This window comes from Amblyraja radiata, chromosome 8 (assembly GCF_010909765.2).
Source record: "Amblyraja radiata isolate CabotCenter1 chromosome 8, sAmbRad1.1.pri, whole genome shotgun sequence".
Classification (NCBI taxonomy): domain Eukaryota; kingdom Metazoa; phylum Chordata; class Chondrichthyes; order Rajiformes; family Rajidae; genus Amblyraja; species Amblyraja radiata.
Genome location: NC_045963.1, coordinates 60,648,868 through 60,671,628, shown reverse-complemented (window position 1 = coordinate 60,671,628; position 22,761 = coordinate 60,648,868). Strand labels below are relative to the sequence as shown.

Here is a 22,761-nt window from a genome sequence, read left to right as displayed (position 1 = left end):
GGTGCGCTGTGGGTGGTTGTTAATCCACATTAATTCTCCCTGTTAATAAACCTTGCCATGGTTTGTCTCTTCAGAATGTTCAGCCATGGCTGTGGCCGACCTGGTATTTCTGGTTGATGGATCGTGGAGCGTGGGAAGAGCAAATTTCAGAAAGATCAGGGAATTCATCTACTCCCTTGTATCTGCATTTGAGATCGGAGATGACAAAACGAGAGTTGGAATTGTCCAGTACAGTTCAGACACAAGAACAGAATTCTACCTGAACCAATTCAGCCGGAAGGAGGACCTGCTCAGTGCAATTACCAATCTCCCCTACAAAGGGGGAAATACTATGACTGGTACAGAATATCTTTCCTGTTTTGTTTCCAAACAGTTCATTTGCATTTTACACTGAGATTTGAAAAGAATGCAATCTATAAAGTTGTCTCTAGTTGGTAGTCCTCAACATTAAATGGATTTTGGATGCAGGCTACTGATGCCGTAATACTGTGCGTTCGGTGCCACAGACAGGGTATGTTCAAGGGGAAGTTACAGAAGCACTTTGAGAATGTAATAGATGCCTGAAGTGGGTTAGAAACTAGAATCTAAATGTGGGGTTCATATTGATATTCAGAAAAATGCTTAAGAAGGAATGTGTCATGGACTGGGATCAAATCACAGGGCTCATGGGTTTAATATATATAATGAAGGAAATGTCAGGAAGATGTTAATGTCTTAACAGTCAGAGTGATTAACCAGTGGTTTTGTCTTTGCTTCAATTGCTTCAATTGGTGGAATTGAAATTGGTTTCTTTTGTTTCTGAAGGTGAAGCCATGGATTATCTGGTAAAGAACACATTCATTGAAGGTGCTGGAGCAAGGAAATCCTATCCTAAGATAGCAGTAATCATCACTGATGGGAAATCACAGGACCCAGTGACAGAAAGTGCTGAAGCCCTTCGCAGCAGCGGTGTTGAAGTATTTGTTTTGGGTAGGTTATTTTCATCTATTCTTTCTTATTTAACAAAAAATGCACATGCTTATCATTCTTCCTACATTGTCTAAACCTTGGAAATCCCTAATTAGTAGAGTGGGAGCAGCTTCAGTAGCTCAAGACGGTAATCTCAAGGACAATTGGGCTCGGGAAATAAATGCAGTCTTCGGAAACGATGCCAACACCCTCTGAAGGAATAAAACAGAACCTTCATTGTTTATGGAAGGGTAAAAATGACCCATCTAGTCTGAAGAGCCTATTTCCTCCACAGACTCAAACCAAGATAGACTCAGTGTCCCGTGGAAAAAATTCTACAATGTACATCTCACTGCTGGCCAAAATAAACAAACCAAAATATATATCAATCCCACATCCAAACTTATACATCCAGGGCTGTTGCTTTCATTGGCAGCAACCTATAAAATCCAAATCTATGTAAGATTTATATACTTCAACATCTGGGGAGAACCTTTGGCATGCCTTTCTCTTGCACATCTGGTCAGAATATAGATTAATGATATTTCCCTTCTTTGAAATCTTCTTTTCATCTGCAGTCTCAAACATCTCCCTCTCTGCTGTAGGGAACATTGTCCTCATGGTATTATCCTGTTTATTCCAGTTCCAGGCAAAAAAATCTTCATACTTTGGTTTTCTGCTATTTTCAATGCTAACTTGTTCTTTCCCAGAAGCACAATACAGCAGAATGCTAAACTCCCTTTATTTCACATTAACACTGTTTACAAATTGACTGCTATGCTGCCATATGTTACACCATTGTCTACATTTCAACAGCTAATAAACATTTTTATGTATCCTGTGGTGATACCACAGCAATCTGCCTATCATTCCTCTTTACACAAGTCTGACAGTGTCTTATGACCTTTCATAAATTACCTTCTTTTTGGTTCCTCTGAAGGCTAAAGACATTTGGCATATCCCCAATGACTCTGACCAATTTCTGCAGATGTACCATAGAAAGCATTCTATCTGTATGCAACACAGTTTGGTATGGTAACTGTGTGGGAAGGAATTGCAGATGCTGGTTTACACCGAAGATGGACGCAAAAAGCTGGAATAACTCAACGGTTCGGGCAGAATCTCTGGTGAAAAGGAATAGGTGACATTTCGGTTCAAGACCCTTCTTCAGACTGTAAAAGGATCTCAACCTGAAAAGTCACCTATTTTCTCCAGACGTGCTGTTGAGTTACTCCAACTTATTGTGTCTAACTTTGATAAGGTATCTTCTGCCTAAAACCATAAAAAGTTGCAGATTTCTGAATGCATCCAAGTACATCACTTAACTCCCCCCCCTCCCCCCAACTTTACTCTATGTGCACTTAATGCTGTTAATAAATTCCAGCGAATAGAGGCCAAGTGCTGTCAAGCGCTCATCATATGCTAAGCCACTCATTCCTGAAATCATTCTTATAAGCCTCCTCTGGACCCACTCCAGAACCAGCACATCCTTCCTCATATATGGGGCCCGTGCTTGAGGCATGCTTGAAAGCATAATTTACCAGATTGAAGAACAGCTTTTTAACCCACTATTATCAAACTGCTAAACAGATCACGGATATGCTAGGAATTATTTATTGATCTCCAAATGACCCATCCAGCTTTTTTAACTGCGCTCTCTATTGATGTTGCACTATATTAAACACTGTTTAACTTTCTTCGCACAACCCGTTGTACTCGTGTGTGTATGATATGCAGGATTACATACAAAACAAAGTTTAACCGTATCTTGGAAAACATGATAATAATAAACCAATAAATCTGTTTGTTTTAAAATAATTTGACCATGAAACCAGAAAATAAGCTGATTTGTATACTTCAAGAATTAATAACAGCACATCTACCTCATCTAATTATGGTTTCTGACCTATAAATTTCACAATTTTTGAAAATAAAGAAATAAGTTTCTTTTTTAATCAATTTGAATGTAGTTTGATTTTCTTTTCTTAGGTATAAAGGGAGCAGAGTTGGATGAATTGCAGTTAATTGGCTCCGCTCCTTTCAAGAAGCATGTGTTCAAAGTGGCAGATTTTGACCAGATTGAAAATGTGCAGAGTGAGATAATTAGCCTGGTATGCTCTGGTGTTGAGGAACAACTTGATGAAATTGTGAGTGGTGAAGAAGGTAAGAATTGTTACCAGGATCCTGGTTGTTCTTCTCATCTACATCTTCTCGCGCACTATTAATTGACCCCTGCCGATTCTTTGGTAGTTGTTTTACTGAGAATTTCCTTGGTCGAGAGCTAGTTGGGTGCTGATGGGTTGTTCAATGGGAGAAGGCAGAGAGGAAATTTGATAGCAGTGTACAAGTTCATGGGAGGGTTCTGAAAACATGTTCCCTTTGAAGAGGGTTCAAGGAGTGGGACCCATTGGTTTAAAATTATGGTCTAAGATCAAGGCTGGACGTGAGGTAACTTAGAATACACAGAAAAAGGTGATGATCTGGAACTCACTGCCTGTAAAGGTGGTGGATACAGATTCATTCAAGGATTTCAACAAGTAACTGGATGGGAAAATAAGGGAAACATGTTGAAGTGATACTGGAAAACCGTTGAATAGATTGCTTTACTCAGAGATTGGGGAACGACTGCCGAGTGTTCTTGTCCTGTAAATTTACTATGAATTCTATAAATTTATTGAATGACTTAAAATGATGGTGAATCATGTTACTTTAGCAATTATACCAATAGCTCCATGGTAGAAGGTCTGTAGACAATCAAGGGGGTTTGGCCATTATATCCTCTTCTCCCCTCTCGTGTTGGGCAGAAATGCAAAAGTTTGAAAGCATGTGTCACCTGCTTCAGGACAGCTTCTTCCCCATTGTTAACAGACTTCTGAACAGTCCTCTCTAAAGTCATGATCCTCTAAACTATCTCATTGCAGCCCGTGCACCCTTTTCATAACACTGTAACACTATATTCTGCACTATATTTTTCTCCTTCACTAGAAGTAGTTGTGTATAGCTTCAGTGTTCTCATGTATGGTATAATTTGATTGGAAAACACACTAACAAAACCTTTCATTGCACAATAATAAACTAAACCAATACCAATTTATATAACCCACTTTTAATTCTTAATCATTTGAAGCCCAGTGGTTTGAATGTCCAACTCTGGTCACCACACTTCCTGAAATAAAAATAGCAAATACTGGGAGCACTTAACAATTATGCCCCATCTATGGAAGGAGGTAATGTTTCAGTTCTGAGATCTTTTGTCAGTTCATGCCAGTTTCCCACATTCCATGATTTTGCAGCATTCCAAAAGGTCATGATCCGGATGCCCTCCTCCAGCCGGCAGGAGTCTCATTAATTTCAGTACTCTGCACAGCACGTGGTACCTTAATGCCATGAGTACTATAATCACAGGCAACCCAAGCCAAGATCAATGCAAGATGTCTACATTTGCCCACTGAAAAGTGATTAGAAAGGACAAGGAGTTGATGGGATACCCATTTCGATAACCCTTTCAAAGGTCATAGCTGATGTGAGCAAGCTGAAGTTTAGTTTAAGGGAAGGTTGAATAAATATAATGGAAAGAAAATAGAAAGTTTTATTTTGATAGGATTTTCCAAAGAGGATTTCAGGAGCTTCATGTACAACATTATTAACAATGTGCTGGACAAGTTGTGGTAAATGACATTGATGTCCACAAAAGGAAATTAAGTGTTGGAGTAACTCAGCAAGTCAGGCAGCATCACTGGCTGAACTGGAATCGTGCCATTTCACCTTGAGACCCTTCTTCAGACTGACAATTCTTCAAATTGATGTAATAGATAAATAATGTTATCAAAAATGATTTGATGATAAAGGCCAATCAAAGCCTTTTCTTGTTCCCCAAACTGCAGTAGTTGAACCTCCTTCCAACATGCAGGTCTTGGAGACTGCATCCAATTACATGAGGATCATTTGGGATTCATCACCTGGACGGATCACCGGCTACAGAATTCATCTGATTCCCATGGCAGCGGGCAACAAAGAGCAAATCCTCAATGTTGATGCCAACACCAGGACTGTGATTGCCAAAGACCTCAATCCAGACACTGAGTACCAGATTAACTTGTATGCCATGAGAGAGCTGGCATCCAGTGATCCAATAACACTCATGGACAAGACACATCCTTATGAGGTTACAGTTGGTAAGTTGGTATCCATGCTGTGCAGGTTTCAATATGTGCGAATGATGCACACATTCGAGCAGGTTGTGTAATTTTCAAAATGACACAAGCAGTGCACAAATACAGAACAAAACGATCCAATGACTGGCAACATTTGAAGAGTGTCATGGTGTCGTTTTGAAAGTCAGGAGGGACAAATAACTTTTTTATTGTGCGTCCGAGACTCTTTTGCTCCAAACATTATTTTTCCACATTGACACAATTTTTTTTAACACAATTTTCTATAAGGCGCTCTAGCAGCATCACCTGTGATTGTCATGGTGGCCGATTAGGAAAAGGGGAGATGCAGCGAGACCTGGGTGTCATGGTACACCAGTCATTGAAAGTAGGCATGCAGGTGCAGCAGGCAGTGAAGAAAGCGAATGGTATGTTAGCTTTCATAGCAAAAGGATTTGAGTATAGGAGCAGGGAGGTTCTACTGCAGTTGTACAGGGTCTTGGTGAGACCACACCTGGAGTATTGCGTACAGTTTTGGTCTCCAAATCTGAGGAAGGACATTATTGCCATAGAGGGAGTGCAGAGAAGGTTCACCAGACTGATTCCAGGGATGTCAGGACTGTCTTATGAAGAAAGACTGGATAGACTTGATTTATACTCTCTAGAATTTAGGAGATTGAGAGGGGATCTTATAGAAACTTACAAACTTCTTAAGGGGTTGGACAGGCTAGATGCAGGAAGATTGTTCCCGATGTTGGGGAAGTCCAGGACAAGGGGTCACAGCTTAAGGATAAGGGGGAAATCCTTTAAAACCGAGATGAGAAAAACTTTTTTCACACAGAGAGTGGTGAATCTCTGGAACTCTCTGCCACAGAAGGTAGTTGAGGCCAGTTCATTGGCTATATTTAAGAGGGAGTTAGATGTAGCCCTTGTGGCTAAAGGGATCAGAGGGTATGGATAGAAGGCAGGTACGGGATACTGAGTTGGATGATCAGCCATGATCATATTGAATGGCGGTGCAGGCTCGAAGGGCCGAATGGCCTACTCCTGCACCTAATGTTTCTATGTTTCTATGTTTCTATGTCACAGAGGGAGTGAAATGAAGATTCCCCAGTCTGTTTCTAGGGATGGAAGGTTTGTCGTATGTCGAGAGTATGAGAAGACTGGAATGACACTGTCTATAGTTTCAAAAAAAGAGGGGAGATATCATCAACACTACAAAATTCTTTAAGAGTTTAACACGCTGGATGCACGGAGCTTGTTTCCCTGACTTAAGAGTCTGGGACCAGTGCCACAGTTTCAGAAATGGAAAAGGCCATTTAGAAGGGAGGAACACATTTTTAATCAGATGGTGGTGAACCTTTCGAGCTCTCCAAACCAGAAGCTGTGGAGGCTCAGACACTGAGTGTGTTCAAGATGGATGTGTTTCAGACGGATGAATTTCAGAAATTAAGGGAAGCAAGGGATATGTAGGAATATAGCACTGAAGTACATGATCTGCCATGACGATGAATTGATGGTGGATCGGGCACAAGAAGGCCAATAGTAATTCCTGCTACAATTTCTTATGTCCAATACTGATCCACTCTAAAATGTATGGAAATGTTAAGCAGAAAATGTTGCGCTAGCTCATCTACAGTAGATTGGTCAATATCTGGTTTGAAACAATTGGAATGATATTTCTAACTGACCTTGAGAGAGTTCTGCAATTGATCTCCTAATGATCAAAGAGAATCAAAAGAGTCACATACATTCGTATTATCCCACACAAATTAAACAGTCATAGAGCTATACAACATGGAAGCAGGCATTCAGTCCAACTTGACTATTGCAATGTTGGTATTCTGGGTTATTCTCATTCCTCTAAACTCTTCCTCTCCACATATCTGTTCAAATGTCTTCTGATGTTCATAATTGTCCTGAAGAGGAGTGATTATTGAAAGATAAATGTAGGAAGGTTATCACTTGTGAAGCAGACCAAAACTGGGGGCCAGTTTTATAGAAAATATAAACATAGAAACACAGAAAATAGGTGCAGGAGTAGGCTATTCGGCCCTTCCAGCCTGCACCGCCATTCAAAATGATCATGGCTGATCATCCAACTCAGTATCCCGTACCCGCTTTCTCTCCATACCCCCTGATCCCTCTAGCCACAAGGACCACATCTAACTCCATCTTAAATATAGCCAATGAACTGGCCTCAACTACCTTCTGTGAGATTCAGAGAGTTCCAGAGATTCACCACTCTCTGCGTGAAAAATGTTTTTCTCATCTCGGTTCTAAAGGATTTCCCTTCTATCCTTAAGCTGTGACCCCTTGTCTTGGACTTCCACAACATTGGGAACAATCTTCCTGCATCTAGCCTGTCCAATCCCTTAAGAATTTTGTAAGTTTCTACAAGATCCCCCCTCAATCTCCTAAATTCTAGCGAGTACAATTCAAGTCTATCCAGTCTTTCTTCATAAAGTCCTGACATCCCAGGAATCAGCAAATATCTTATTCAGGGAATAATGAGAACTTTTAATCTGCTAGGACCAGTATTGGCACACTGGATTAAAAGGAAGGTGGATATACAGATTGATGGCAAAGGGGAAGTTAATGTTGATAGACTGAGGTGTAAAGTATTGAGAGGGGAGCAATAAATGCTAGAGTCAACCAGGTAGGCTAAATGATCCATGCATTTTCTTATTGCATGCTACTCACTTACCAAGTCAATAACACTGTTCATATTATAAAATGATTGTGGATTTCATCTCTTTTGACTCCCGCAGAATGTACCCTGGCTGACAACACGCAAGCTGATGTTGTCCTATTGGTCGATGGCTCCTACAGCATTGGTTTGAGCAACTTTGCCAAGGTGAGAGATTTCCTCGAAACCTTAGTCAAGACATTCAACGTTGGTCGTGACCGTATCCAGATTGGTCTGGTTCAGTACAGCCGGAATTCATTCACAGAGTTCACTCTCAATAAACACTCAACACTCCGGGATGTGGTCCGGGCTATCCGCACTTTCCCCTACAGGGGTGGCTCCACCAACACAGGCAAGGCCATGACCTATGTGAGAGAGAAGGTCTTCGTCCAGAGTAAGGGAGCAAGGAGCAATGTGCCACGTGTGATGGTGTTGATCACGGATGGCAAGTCTTCTGACACCTTCCAACTACCCGCCATGAAGCTGCGAGATGCCGGTGTGGAGATCTTTGCTGTGGGAGTCAAGGATGCAGTGTTCAGCGAACTTGTGGCCATCGCCTCTCCGCCTGAAAACACCCACGTGTACCAAGTGGACGACTTTGATTCTTTCCAGCGGGTATCAACAAAGCTCACCCAGACACTGTGTCTCAGGATCGAGGAGGAAACTAAAGCCATCAGAGCGCGGAGTGAGTGAGCCAAGGATAGGAACTTTCAACTTGTGATTTACTCAGCTGTACATCCAATTATAAACAGTAATAGGAAACTCCAAATTGGGGGTAGATATCAGGCAACAAGGCAAAATAATATATTAACTACACATAAATCATTAAATGTCTGGCCTGCTTGAAATCCGATGAATGGATGGGGGTAATTAACAGCACTCAAACCAAGTGACCACCCACTGTCCATGGCTTTTTAAATTCACGTGCAAACTAACTTTATTGGGAACTTGATAATGCGTCTTGCAGCACTGTTTAGTAAAAATGTTAATGCATTTGAGTGAAGTGCATGCTGCAGCAACTGCTTTCTGGTGGGAGTGGGGTTGACTGCTTAGGGTTGTGGTCAGGGATCACACAAAAAAGGCTGCTTTGTCCTAGATGGTGCCGTGCTTCATGAGAGTTATTTGTGCTGCCATCATCCAGGTAAATATAGTGTCCTTAACACTCTTGATGTCCTTGTTGATAATCCAAACTTAAAGGAGATAGTGGGAGCTCCCATTGGCACAGCAGGGACATTTTTTAAGACAATTTTTTTTAAATATTGCTCATTGCTACATCAGGATAGCGTATCTGTCAGGTTTCTCAATCACTTTCATTTTGTATTGCCCATCAGAAATAATAATCAATTTTCAAAAACAGTGAATATGCTTCCCATATTCTAATTTTACATAAATGATTTTTCTTTCATTAATCAAAATTGAACTTCTTTTATAAATCCCATAGATTAAATTACTTCATCATGTTACAGTAGGAATTGTAACAGCATCATTGGTGATTTAATGTTATTGACATATTATTTTATAGGAGTTAAAGTGCATGTAGGTTGCAGATTCATGCAGTGAGCGAGTGGCTGTTTTCTCATCACTGAAACTACATCCTGATTGGGGATTTAATTGTCTAAATTTGACTGTTTAGCTCAAAGGTCTTGTTGCTAATTGATGTCCATTAATCATAGGTCTAACTCCAGCTTCGGACCTGAGGACATCTGAAGTGACTTCCCGTAGTTTCCGAGTGAGCTGGACAGCAGCTAGCCCAGATGTGCAGTCATATCTACTGAGTTATAACGTGGAAGCGGGTGGTTATCCAGTGTCCATTCGGATTCCCGCAGACCAAACAACCAGAGTCCTGACCGACCTACTGCCAGAGACCACCTACCTAGTCGATGTGGTCGCAGAGTACGCGGAAGGTCCAAGTTCACCAGTGGATGGAAAAGACACCACCCTTGAAGGTATTGTATCACTGTGAGTGTACAGTGATTAACTTACTGAATTTATAGTAATCTAACTGATCGTGACACCAACTTGGCTCATGGCACTTCAATAAATTTCAACAATGACAGTGACGCCTTCATCCTGAGTATAACCATTTAATAAAATGTTCTCAGTGGGCCAGGCAGCATCTCTGGAGAAAATGGATAGGTGAAGTTTCGGGTTGGGACTCTTCTTCAGACTGACTGTAGCCCCCCCCCCCCCCCCCATGCTGCATTCTCTCTGTGGATCAGAGCACAACAGCAGGATCTATCCCTAAGATAGTTGAGTCTAGCTTTAAGTCTATCCAGAAGATAGACACAATGTGCTGGAGTAACTCAGCAGGTCAGGTAGCATCAGGACCCTTCTTCAGACTGGGTCTCATCCTTTTTCTCCAGAGATGCTGCCTGACCTGCTGAGTTACACAGAGGTAGACAAAAATGCTGGAGAAACTCAGCGGGTTTATATGTGCATAAATGCTCGATCAACGTACGACGTGCTCTAATTCAATTCAAAACATTACATAGACTATATTATTCAAAAACCAAAATAAATAAACTTTTCCCCAATGTCTCACCCATTTGTGATAAATGTCAGTCTCAAGAAGCTACCATAGCGCACTCTTTTGTTTTTTGTATAAAAATCCAAAAATTCTGGAACAAAATATTTGAAATCTTCACAAAATTAATTAAAATAAAACTTGTACCAAAAGCAGAATGGATCATTTTTGGAATATCGGAAGGTAACCCCGAACTAAACGTGTTTCAAAAGAACTTACTTAATTATGGGCTAATAATGGGAAAAAAGCTTATACTCAAATTCTGGAAAATACGCTCCAATACCAACAATAAAAATGTGGATTTCAAACATGTTCGAAACACTACACCTGGAAGAGATGAGACTCCTCCTAGCAGGCAAAGCAGACCACTTCCAAAAGACGTGGTCTGCATTTATGGAACTATTACAAGCATAAGGTGCAATAGTAATTTAAAAAATAAATGGTACCAGGATCTGGTAACGTGGGGTAAAAAAACACGGCTGGTATATCCTTTTTTGCGGAGTTTTGTGTTATAATAGAGCGATTGTTTCTCCTTTTTTTTCTTTCCTTTCTAGGGTCTATTTCCTTTCTTTACTTCCTTCTCTAACTTCTTTTGTAAGGGGCTTTCTTTTCCCAACACTTTCCTGCACCTTCACGACTCTTGCTCACTTTCCTTACTTCTTTTATTTCTACCTTTTTTAAAGCTCGAAAAATGAAGTGGTACAACAAATGTAATGAGATATATGTGATATGTATTACTGTAATTTACTGTACTTCTAATTTAAAAAAAAAAATAAAGAAAAAAGAAAAAAAAAAAAGAAACTCAGCGGGTGAGGCAGCATCTATGGAGCGAAGGAAATAGGCAATGTTTCGGGCCAATATTCTTCTTCAGACTGATGTGGGGGGAGGGGGAGGGGGGGGGGGGCAGGAAGAAGAAAGGAAGAGGAGGAGCCAGAGGGCTAGAGGGAGAGCTGAGAAGGGGAGGAGACAGTAAGGACTACCTGAAATTAGAGAAGTCAATGTTCATACTGCTGGGGTACAAACTACCCAAGCGAAATATGAGGTGCTGCTCCTCCAATTTCCGGTGGTCCTCACTCTGACCATGGAGGAGGCCCAGGACAGAAAGGTTGGATTTGGAATGGGAGGGGGAGTTGAAGTGCTGAGCCACCGGGAGATCAGGTTGGTTATAGCGAACCCGCTGAGTTTCTCCAGCATTTTTGTCTTCCTTCGACTTTCCAGCATCTGTAGTTCCTTCTTAAACAAACTGCTGAGTTACACCTCCACTTTGTGTCTATCTGCAGTATAAACCAGCATCTGCAGTTCCTTTATACACACTTTAAGTTTATCCAGCTTTCTTTCAATAGCTTGGATCGTTGCCAGGAACAGCACGACCAGACCAGCACGTTTCCTATGTTTTCTAGATATGTGGCTGTTTCTGTTCAGGCTTGGTATTCTGTGAGTGAGTTGGCTGTTCCATGAGGTAGGTGGGAGCATTCGGTGGAGTCCAAGGGATGGGTTACATCTTGGAGCGGTCCCAAAGGTTGGGCCTTTTGTTCTGCCTCAAGGTCAGGTCATGAGGTTGGCCACTCTCATCAATTGGTATGCATGCTGGGATCAGACCTTTGATATGTTGATTGCTTTCTGGCTTCTCTTGTAGCTGTAGACCACAGAACCAATTGTCAGCAGTGAGTTTCAGCAGATCACTCATTCGGGCACTTAGAGGCATAGAGTGATACAGTGTGGACACAGGCCCTTCAGCCCAACTCGCCCACACCGGCCAACAATGTCCCAGCTACACTAAGTCCCACTTGCCTGCGCTTGGTCCATATCCCTCCAAACCTGCCTATCCATGTACCTGTCTAATTGTTTCTTAAATGATGGGATAGTCCAAGCCTCAACTACCTCCTCTGGCAGTTAGTTCCATACACCTATCACCCTTTGTGTGATAAGTTACCCCGCAGATTCCTATTATATCTTTCCCCCTTCACCTTGAACATATGTCCTCCAGTCCTCGATTCCCCTACTCTGGGCAAAGGACTCTGTGCATCTACCCGATCTATTCCTCTCATGATTTTGTATACCTTTATAAGATCCCCCCCTCATCCTCCTGCGCTCCATGGAATAGAGACCCAGCCTACTCAACCTCTCCCTATAGCTCACACCCTCGAGTCCTGGCAACATCCTCATAACTCTTTTCTGAACCCTTTCAAGCTTGACAATATCTTTCCTATACCATGGTGTCCAGAACTGAACACAATATTCTAAATGAGATCTCATCAACGTCTTATACATGAAGACGGGAACTCTATTTTGTCAGGTCCAATGGCTTGGTCTTGAGGTCATTTTCTTCATCATCAGGATATCTTTGTCGTTATGAGTTGGACTGAAGGGCCTGTTTCCTTGCTGTATAAGTCAATTACTCTTTGTGTCCACCTCTTTGTGTATGTACTTGTGATAGCATGTATAAAAGTACGACCATTTATGTGTTCATGTCCATCTTTTATGTGTTTATACATATGCCTGTTCGTATGTATGGCAATATAAGCTTGTGAGAGTGGATGTAAAGTGGGATGGCTGCAGTGTTGTTCCCCTGCTTAATTACAAATTCAGTATCTAGGACTGAAAGCTCACAGAATCTTAGCGAGTGGAGTCAATGCTGTCTGTGTGAAAAAGTGTGGGTAATGGAAGTGAACACATTTTTCCAAACAAATAATGGGTGGAGGATTAACAGATATTTTGATTTTGTGCTTTAGAGAAAATGCTCATCCCTGGACAAGAGCCTAAATTAAATTTAGTGTGAACAATCACAGATTCAGTCCAGATGAGTCCTTGGAAGGAAACCATATCAATTGTCAATAGAATAGAATGTCTGTGGCTATGTATGTGAGGTAAATGTCAATGCATTTTGCTTATTAGAGTGCATGCCTGTGCACCTGAGTGTATGTTTGAGTTATTTTATGACTGCTTATGAGAGAGGGAGAGAGACAGTGTGTGTGTGCGCGCGCACATATGCATGTGCAAATCTGTGACAATCCTAGGGCCACAATGGATAATCCAGAAACAACTCTTGTACTGGCATCTTATCAATGACTCATTGCAACTTTTTATTCCATGATATATAATTGCAACCTGAAAGATACAGACTATTTCTGTCAGTTAGCTTGTCCTTGCAGTGCACTCAGTTATACAGACTCAGCCAAACAACCTCCCCACAACCCGTCTGGGTTGAAGTGTAGGAGTGGTGGTTTGTTTGCATCACAAACATGTATTTTTTAGGATATTGCCTAATACACAGCAGATTCATTAAAGTAAAAGTAATTTTGCACTGTGTTTTGCCATTGGGGATAGATGAAATGGAAGGAGAATGGTATGTAGCAAATCAGCAGGGTTTCTGATGGATGGTGGTTGTGGCGTGGTATTGTCAAACCACAGGTACTTTAGATTATTCATCAGTTGTATTATAACAGCATTTAAAAGACACTTGGACAGAAAAGGTTTAGAGAGAAATTGGGCAGAGGCAGGCAGGTGGGAGCATCTTGGCCATTTGGGATGAAAGGTCTGTTTCCATGCTGCATGACTCTACGAATCTATGATGATTCCACAGTGTCTCATCCCTCCCAATTCATCAGTAACTTTAAGCTCTACATCCATTGGGGAGTGGGGCTTGGTAATTCAGAGGCAGTTGTCCCTCGCTGGAAACATTAAGCTTATTAAGAAAGCATGCAAGTTTCCTGAGGCATTATTTTAAAATACTCTTCAAAAGATGAGCCTTCTAAAGGTGGCAGGACTTGCTTCTGCTTGTAGATACACTCTACTGCATTGAAGCTGCCCCATCTCTATGTTTACTCCATCTGCACCAATATTAGTGGGTGCATCAATATCTGCAGTTCTTTGATTCTACTAATATCAGTGGGTTTGCTAATATCATTCGCATTTGCAGCTCTCTACATGATGCTATTGATTTATCAATCTTCTCCCTTCTCGAAACATTTCAAAATCCCTCTTTTCACTCCTGGCTCAATCTACGATTCGTTTCCTTCTTCCACCACCATAAAGTGCATCAGGATGTATTTCCTCTTGTGAGGAACCTCAAACAATGTTCAGCTGTATTTACTGCGTTATGCCCAAGTTTGCACGATTGTTCATTCAGATTTTCTTCTTTTATTCCTTGTGAGGTGTTTTGTTATGACCGCAGGCTGCAGAACTTAAAACTCTCATATGTTTGTGTGCGATGATGCTTCATCAGTAAGTTTGCGTCTTGGATATACTACTGCGATGGGCAGTACTACCCTTATATACCTTGATTATAAATGTACACAGTTCCCAGTGCATTTATGCCTGTCACTGCACACACCTGTACATGTAAGAAAATGTACACAACATACAGTATACACAGTGTCCAGACATTGCAATGCACACAGCTCACAGTCTACAGCAGCACATACACACACATACACATGCACATTTTCCAGTTGATCCCCACTGAAAATTGACCAACATTAGGAAGCCACTTTGTTCCTATTGCCGCTGCAGGATGTCAAGAGCAATTATAATGTTCGGAAGAGAGCTAAGAAGAGAGAGTTTTGCACAAGGTTAAATAAGATTAAAAAGGACCTTAGTTTGCCTGTATATTTTATCGACAACCTAGTGCTCATGGACTGAATGAATATAGCTGAAAAGATCCATTGTTACTATCTCTGTTGTTGTTTTATATAACTGCTGACTTTGGCACCAAATTAAACCAGGCATCCAGGGGAAAATTGGTGAACTCCCTATGTCAGGTCTCCTGGGTCCACTGTAATCATCTCTTGGCAGCTGGGGTAAATAGTGTTGACCCATACAATTACAATAACACATTTCCTGGATTCTGTCTTATGCCCAAGATACATGAATCTTTTCTGGATGAAGTTTGCAAATGTGGTGAGTTTGAGAGATGCTGAGGAAAGAAGAATTGATGCAAATTATGCCAGCAAAGCAGAACACCGTGTTTAATTTAAGGAACAACTGCAGGTCAACTGTGCAGTTATATTGAAGAGAGTGTTATAAAACACAATTTTATGTCCACTCTACAATTTTATGTCAACATTACAGAGACTTCAAAAAAGCACATGCCTATTTATTTAAAAGTAATGGTGCAAGTCATGAACAAATATGGATCATAACTGGAGACCTTCTTCCATGCAATATGCATCTACCAAGATAAGGAAAGCAAAACGAAGTGGCAATGCTCCAAGGTGAGCATTTACAAATGGTAAAGCTGATGCCAATAGGATCACTGGCACTGGAACTAAATTCACTCAAAGCACAAAATGATGATAAAGCTATACCTCCATCAATTTATCACAATCTCCCACTTGCTTCATCCCAAAATAACACAAATTTATGGAATTGGATTCAACCGTTTTAATGTCTTCCACATTCAACCCAATTGTGCTGATTTGAACAGAACTAATTTCACCTAACCTCACATACCTCTGCGCGCCCTGGATCCTGTGACTTATCTTTCATATTTAATTTCAGAGTTATGTCAGACTTTGGTGTAACAATTTAGTGATGAGGAGATTACCCCGGAAAATTAGATCTACAGTGTTGAGTTATGAAGCTGACATCAGTAAAAATCTATAGTCTTGAATTGGGAAAGGACTGACTGTAAATGTTGCGAGATTGTCGTAAGTACCTAGATTGTTCTTTATGTGTAATATAGAGTTATACAGCATAGAAACAGGGCCTTTGCCCCAACTCATCCATATGCCAAGATGCCATATCTAAGCTAGTTCCATTTTGTATGTTTGCCCCATATTCCTCTAATTTACTATCCATGTATCTGAGGAAATGACCTTTAAATGTTGATATTATACCTTCTTCAACTACTTCATCTGGCAACTCATTCCATATATCTTCCACTCTCTGTTTGAAAAAGTTGCCCCACAGCTACCTATTTAATCTTTCCTTTCCACCTTAAATCTATGCCCTCTAGTTCTTGACTCCCTTACCCTGGGGGAAAAGACTATGTACATTCACCCTATTTATTTCCTTCATGATTTTATACAGCCTCCTGCGCTCCAGGACATGAAGTCCCAGCCTGACCAAACTCTGGCTACCGCTCAAGATGTCGAGTACTGGCAATATTCTCATAAATCTTCTTTGCACTCTTTCTAGCTTAGTATTTTTTTTATGGCATGGTAACCAAAACTGAACACAATACTGCAAGTGTGCCCTCACGAATGTCTTGTACAATTCTTCCATTTGGCCTTATTGAAGTCAACATTTTATTGACTACAGTTAATTTTACTAGATTCAATGAGAGAATAGTCCTGAATTGCGTTCAGTTGTTTTACTAAACATTTAATTACTGTTCACATATTTTATTTATCTTCTCCCAATGTGCATTCACTGGTGGTTAAAGAGATGGGGAAGTGGGCAACCACAGAGTGACAGACAGGTGAGAATTTTAGACTGAAGGTAATGGCGTATTATGAGATAATGTTGAGCAGGGCAGTGGATGAGCTGGAATTGGTGTGGGGTAGAAAGCTGGCATCAGATTTTAAGACCATTTGATGTTCAAGGAATGCAGAAATAAGGCCATCCAGAAGTGCGTGGGATAATTAAATCTAGATGTGATGTTGGCATGAGACTTTCAGTAGCAGTTGAGGCAAAACAGAACTAAAAGGAGGCTGGTATAGGGGATATTAACAACAAAAAAATCTTCTCAGAAATCTGGGAGCAGTTCAGCCAAATTCTTCACTGAAACATGGAAGACAATAATTTAAGTAGGGCAGGTAAAAGAAAAATGCGGTTGACAAGGAACTTAATTCAAGTTGAAAAATTATCTCTTGTACCACTGCTGCAGTTGTCTGGCCAGGATCCAATTTTAGTTTTCAGCTCACATCTGTAGCAGATCAAGAGTTATTCCATAAGGTGCTAAATCTCAATTTTTAATGTGTAGGAATCATGTCGGTGCTTGGTTTAAGCAGAAACACTTTATGGCTGATGTTGTATTCTATGTCCTCCTGGACAAAATTATATGAAGTGTGAACCTGCTTCATTAAGTTCATCACAAATTAAATATCAGTGTACATATGGAATGGATGACTCTATGACATTTGTTCTCCAAACATCTTGCTTAGTTATGAACATTCATTGAGTCAATGTAACCGCAGGGATTGACAAAAAAACAAAGGGTGGTGGTTGCCCCTCAGCTCCAGTAACCCAGATTCAATTCTGACCTCCGGTGTTATCTGCATAGAGTTTGCATGTTTTTCCTGTGACCATGGGGCTTCACCCAAATCCACAAAACATGTTCACTGGAAGCTTAGTTAGTTGTTGTAAAGTGCACTTTACGATAAAGGAACTTGGAGAGAGTGTGGAGTTGATTTACTGGAATGATAGCAGGTTCTTAATTATGTGTAAAAATGTCTGGAAAACGTGCGATTGTTCTCCTGGCTGCAGAAAGAGGCGATTGAAGAAAGATGTCTAAGATCAAAGGAAATTATGATAAAATAAAGAAACAATGTAGCTTTTTATTAAAAGGAGAAAACAGTGAATATAGAAGGCCCATATCTTTCAAAATCTTTGCATGTTTCCGTCCAACTGTCTTTTAAATGTGATAATTGCGCCCTTTGGTAGCTTGTTCCATGTATCACCATCTGTCTGAAAAAGTTTATCCTCCGGTCCTAAATTATTTTCATTTCAACTTAACCCTATGCCCTCGAGTTTTAGATTCCCCTATCCTGAGGAAAAGACTGTGCCTATTCTCCTTATTTATGCTCCTCATGATTGTGTTAACCTCTTTAAGGTCACCTCTCTGCCTCCTGGAAAAAAGTCCTTGTCTGAACTCATGATGCAGCTTTATAGGACTTTGGTTGTGCCGCATTTGGAGTATTGTATGTAGTTCTTGTCACTCCATTACAGGAAGAGGCATGTAGAGTCTTTAGATAGAGTGCAAAGAAGGTTGCCAGGATTAAGAGATATTAGGCTACAAGAAATGGTTGGACAGACTTGGATTGTATTTGCTGGAACACAATAGACTGAGGGGAGATGTGATAGAACTATATAAAACTATGAGAGGCACAGATAGGGTAGATAGTCAGAACATTGTTCCCAGGATGGAAATATGTAATAATACACATGGCCATCCGAAGGGGAAGGGGAAGGGGGGGGGGGGGTGCGTTGGGTGTGGTCCCACCCCCCCCCCCCCTTTTTTTCCCCCAGAGTAAAAATAAAATCAGAGAAAAAAATAATTGGAGCGCAATCAGTGTTTCCACTTTGAAGGAAATTTTGGTTCCGGCATGCGGGAAGATTTGGGGGAAAAAAATATTTGTGACCATCTGCGCCTGCACAGATGGGGGAGGCCGGTGACGCAGAAGCGACACAAAATGACACAGTTTCTCCGCACGTGCGCAGTAGGCCCGGGCGGGATCAGATTACCACCATTTTCACTGCATCGCCTCGACGAGCCGTGCGTAGTTTGGGTAAGGGGAATATTGCGTTGCGGGAGGGATAGACTGTTTGTTTTTTATCGGGGGTGTCAAACAGGCCCGTGGGATGATTTGGGAAAAAAATGGTGCCCGCTTCACCAGGCTCAGGGCTGCAGTGTCATCCCGCCCGGTTCATCGCCTCCATCCGCGGTGTTGGAGCCTCGCCTGGCGTCCAGGGAGCGGGTCCAGGGAGACCGTTCTCCCGTCGCCGGGCGGGAGCGAGAACCATTGAATCTGAACCCAGTCCTGGCAGCGGCCATGACCCTGACACCAAGGGGCACTCCGGCTGGGCCCATGCCTCCCCCCCCCCCCCCCCCTGCCAGGCCCCTCGCCTCCTCTCCCCCACCCTCCGTGCCAGGCCCCTCGCCTGCCCCCAACCCCCCTCACCAGGCTCACGCCTCACCCCCCCAGCCACGGGCCCTGCATCACTGCATGGAAGGGAGAGAGAGGGGAATGTGAGAGAGAGAGGCAGGAATGTGAGAGTGGTGGAGTGGGGGGGAAGAGATGAGGTGAGAGAGAGAGAGAGAGGAGGGGGGAGAGAGAGGAAGGGGGGGAGAGAGAGGAAGGGGGAGCGGGGCGGCAGCTCCTGGGGGGGGTGGCAGCTCGTAGCCCGGGGGGCAGCTCATGACTCAAGGGGCAGCTCGCGGGGGGTCAGCAGCTAGCCTGATGGCAGTTCGCGGGGGGGCAACTCGTGGGGGGACGTCACTTGCAGCGCAGACGCAGCACGCAGAGGCCACAGCATGCAGAGCCATTGTGACGTCATCAGCCAGAGCCGCTTGGTTTCTATTTTCAAAGACATTTCAGATTTGTGAACATTTTCATAAATAACTCGAGAAATAAAGCATGAATTTTTCAGATAAGACAATTTTGAACCCCATGGGATAGAACTATACAGGAATATGTAAAGATTTTCCCGTAAACGTGTCATTTTTTCGAGTAGATGTGATCACACACAAACAAATACACACACACACACACACACACACACACACACACACACACACACACACACACACACACACACACACACACACACACACACACACACACACACACACCGAAGATCAGAGTTTTATAGTTGTAAGGAAGACGGTGGGACCTGTTGGGTCCCATCTCCTCAACGCGCGGTTGCGGGAGGGGTGGGGGGTCGCCTGTGGCATCACACACACACTAACCACTTTCCACACACACACACACACACACACACACACACACACACACACACACACACACACACACACACACACACACACACACACACACACACACACACACACACACACACACAAAACCCGGAAGTGTTGAGTGCCTCAGTCAGTCTCTGCACGATGGGGGAGCGAGGGGCTCATGTCTCTCAGTCTGAGCTGTGAATAACACTGAACACCTGTCGACTAAACTGTGAGTGGTTTTACTGACCTGTCAGTGCCCTTAATGTGGTTTGAAAATATAGTTTGGAAATGCTAAAGTTGTGTTGCCTTTGGTTTGGAAATGCTAAAGCTGTGCTACATTTGGTTTGGAAATGCTAAAGCTGGGTTGCCTAATTAAAGTTGCCTTGCCTAATTAAAGTTGCCATGCCTTCTATTTTATTAAAAGTCTAATCTTGACCACTTCCTGTTTATGCTTTATATTGATTTTAGAAAAAACGCTACCATGTACAGCTGTGATTTTTGGCCATCTTACTCATAGTCCCCCTCCGCTCACCAGGTGCTGAGGATTCTTTCCCATCGATTAAAAATAAAAGAGTTATTAGTGTTTAAAAAATGTTGAGATTCTCTCTCCTATCAATCATGCCATGAAGGCCACGCCCCTTCTGGTGGTGGTGGGGGGGGGGGGGGGGACTATAAAACCCAGAAGTGTGGGCATAGCTCAATCTCTGCAAGATGGAGGAGGGGGAGGTCATGACTTGCTGTCTTTAGTGGCCTTGCACCCTGCTTGAAATGGTATGAAACTGCACTTGAATTTGGTGGCCTTGCACCCTGCTTGAAATGGAATTTCAAGGAATGGCCATGAGTCAACTGCCAGCCCATACTAGCGCTCCAGAACCCCCCCCCCCCCCCCCTCCCCCCCCCCCCACCACTGGCCACCAATATTGGAATTGGCAGAGAGGTGGAATATTGCGTTGGGGGACCTCCCGGGTCCCACTTAGTCTAGTTATAATAATATTATTCATTTGCTCCTTTTAGCCATACCTACCCTATCCACTGACGCATAGCCCCCAACTCACAGGCACGTCTAGAGGGGGAGAGGGGGGGGCGTATGGGAGGGGAGCGAGGAGGGGATAGGGAGGGATAGAGAGGAGGGGGTACGGAGAGATAGGAGGGGGGAGGAAGGTGGGTATAGAGCGGAGGGAGAGGAGGGGAGAGGAGTGGGACGGCAGCTCGCCTGGGGGGGGGGGGGGGGGGGGTGGCAGCTCGCAAGGGGCATTATATAAGGATGTTATTATATATTTTTTATGCTATTGAATCAAAATCAAGAATTATAAATTCACATTTCAAAAATGAATTCACAATTTAGTAGTACTGATTTTCTGTATTCCATACTGATATTTGAGAATACATGAGGTTGCATGCAAAATACTGATTTTCAAAAATCCAGTGGTATGTTCTATTGCATTTATGTGAGAAATATCGATTTCCCCAACAAAATACTGATTTTCAGCCATCACAATACGGAAATGCTCGGTGAAACTTGGCAACTCTGCAATTATTCACAATCACATTATGTTTGAGAATTCAAAATGTGATTTGTGATCTTGTTTATGAGTCATCATGGACCTAGAATTTGTTATAATAGTATGACAGTAAAATAGGTTAGTTTGAAAGCGAATGTAAATGCACTTCAGACTGTCTGAAGAAGGGTTTCGACCCGAAACGTTGCCTATTTCCTTCACTCCATAGATGCTACCTCACCCGCTGAGTTTCTCCAGCATTTTTGTCTACCCTGTACTCAATACCCTGATTGATGAAGGCAGCCATGCCAGTATGTTACGATAAACTGGGATGGAGTTCCTGAAAGGGTAGTCACAAAATGCTGGAATAACTTAGTGGGTCAGGCAGCATCTCTGGAGAAAATGGATGTGATGTTTTGTGTCGGGATTCTTCTTCAGTTTTTTTTTTGCCTGAAAGGGTAATTGGTTGTCATGGTGGTGCAGTAGTAGAGTTACTGTCTTACAGTGCCAGAGACCTGGGTTAGATCCTAAATATAGGTGCTGTCTCCATGGAGTTTGTACGTTCTCCCTGTGACCGCGTGCGTCTCCTCCAGGTGCTCCAGTTTCCTCCCACATTCCAACGGCATGGAGGTTTGTAGGTTAATTGGCTTCTGTAAATTGCTCTTGAGTGTAGGATGCAAAACTAGGATAATTTGGTCGGCGCAGACACGGTGGGCCAAAGGGCTAACTAAACAAAACTAAACTAAAACTAAAATTAAATTAGATTTCTAAGGATAATTTGGATATTAGCTATCCCCAAGCTGGTGCTACTGCAAATTTCTTGAGTTCTCTTTTCTTCCTAATGTTTTATCCATTCCACAACCCTGATTTTGGAAGAGCATGTTAGATGAATTCCCTTCCACCTAAAACTGGAATGAGACTGAGTGTGAGAGTCTGAAGAAGGTTCTCGATGCGAAACGTCACCTATTCCTTTTCTCCAGAGTTGCTGCCTGACCCGCTGAGTTATTCCAGCATTTTGTGTCTCTCTTTGGTGTAAACCAGCATCTGCAGTTCCTTCCTACACCTTAACATGGAGCCATTGCTAATATCATCTGAAAGCACTTTTCATTTTGTAGAAAGAGATAGATTGTCACTTATACAAATATTTCAAGCTTCATTGCAAACCTGAACCTAGCTAGTTAACAACTAATTCTTGCAACCCATTTTCTGAGAGAGAAAAATATCACAATAGAGACTTTTTTTTTAAAGAGAAATATGTTAAAGTACTCATTTTCTGCTGGCTCTTGCACAAGTAACATTAGCTTGGCTCCAGCTTTAAGTATCAT

At 42.3% G+C, this 22,761-nt stretch overlaps 1 protein-coding gene across 3 annotated transcripts in view; it reads left to right on the top strand.

Annotated features, from left to right (window-relative positions):
- The window catches only part of col12a1 (collagen type XII alpha 1 chain), a 235,328-nt gene that overhangs the window by 31,732 nt on the left and 180,835 nt on the right, over positions 1-22,761 (top strand). For 2 of the 3 annotated variants that reach the window (XM_033026046.1, XM_033026047.1), the window contains exons 6-11: positions 75-338; positions 805-969; positions 2,938-3,111; positions 4,833-5,123; positions 7,871-8,473; positions 9,462-9,734. The exons of the other annotated variant lie outside the window; for it this stretch is intronic. In XM_033026046.1, the coding sequence (XP_032881937.1) occupies positions 75-338; positions 805-969; positions 2,938-3,111; positions 4,833-5,123; positions 7,871-8,473; positions 9,462-9,734 (1,770 nt within the window). The remainder of the gene's footprint in view (positions 1-74; positions 339-804; positions 970-2,937; positions 3,112-4,832; positions 5,124-7,870; positions 8,474-9,461; positions 9,735-22,761) is intronic. 3 annotated transcript variants of the gene reach the window in all.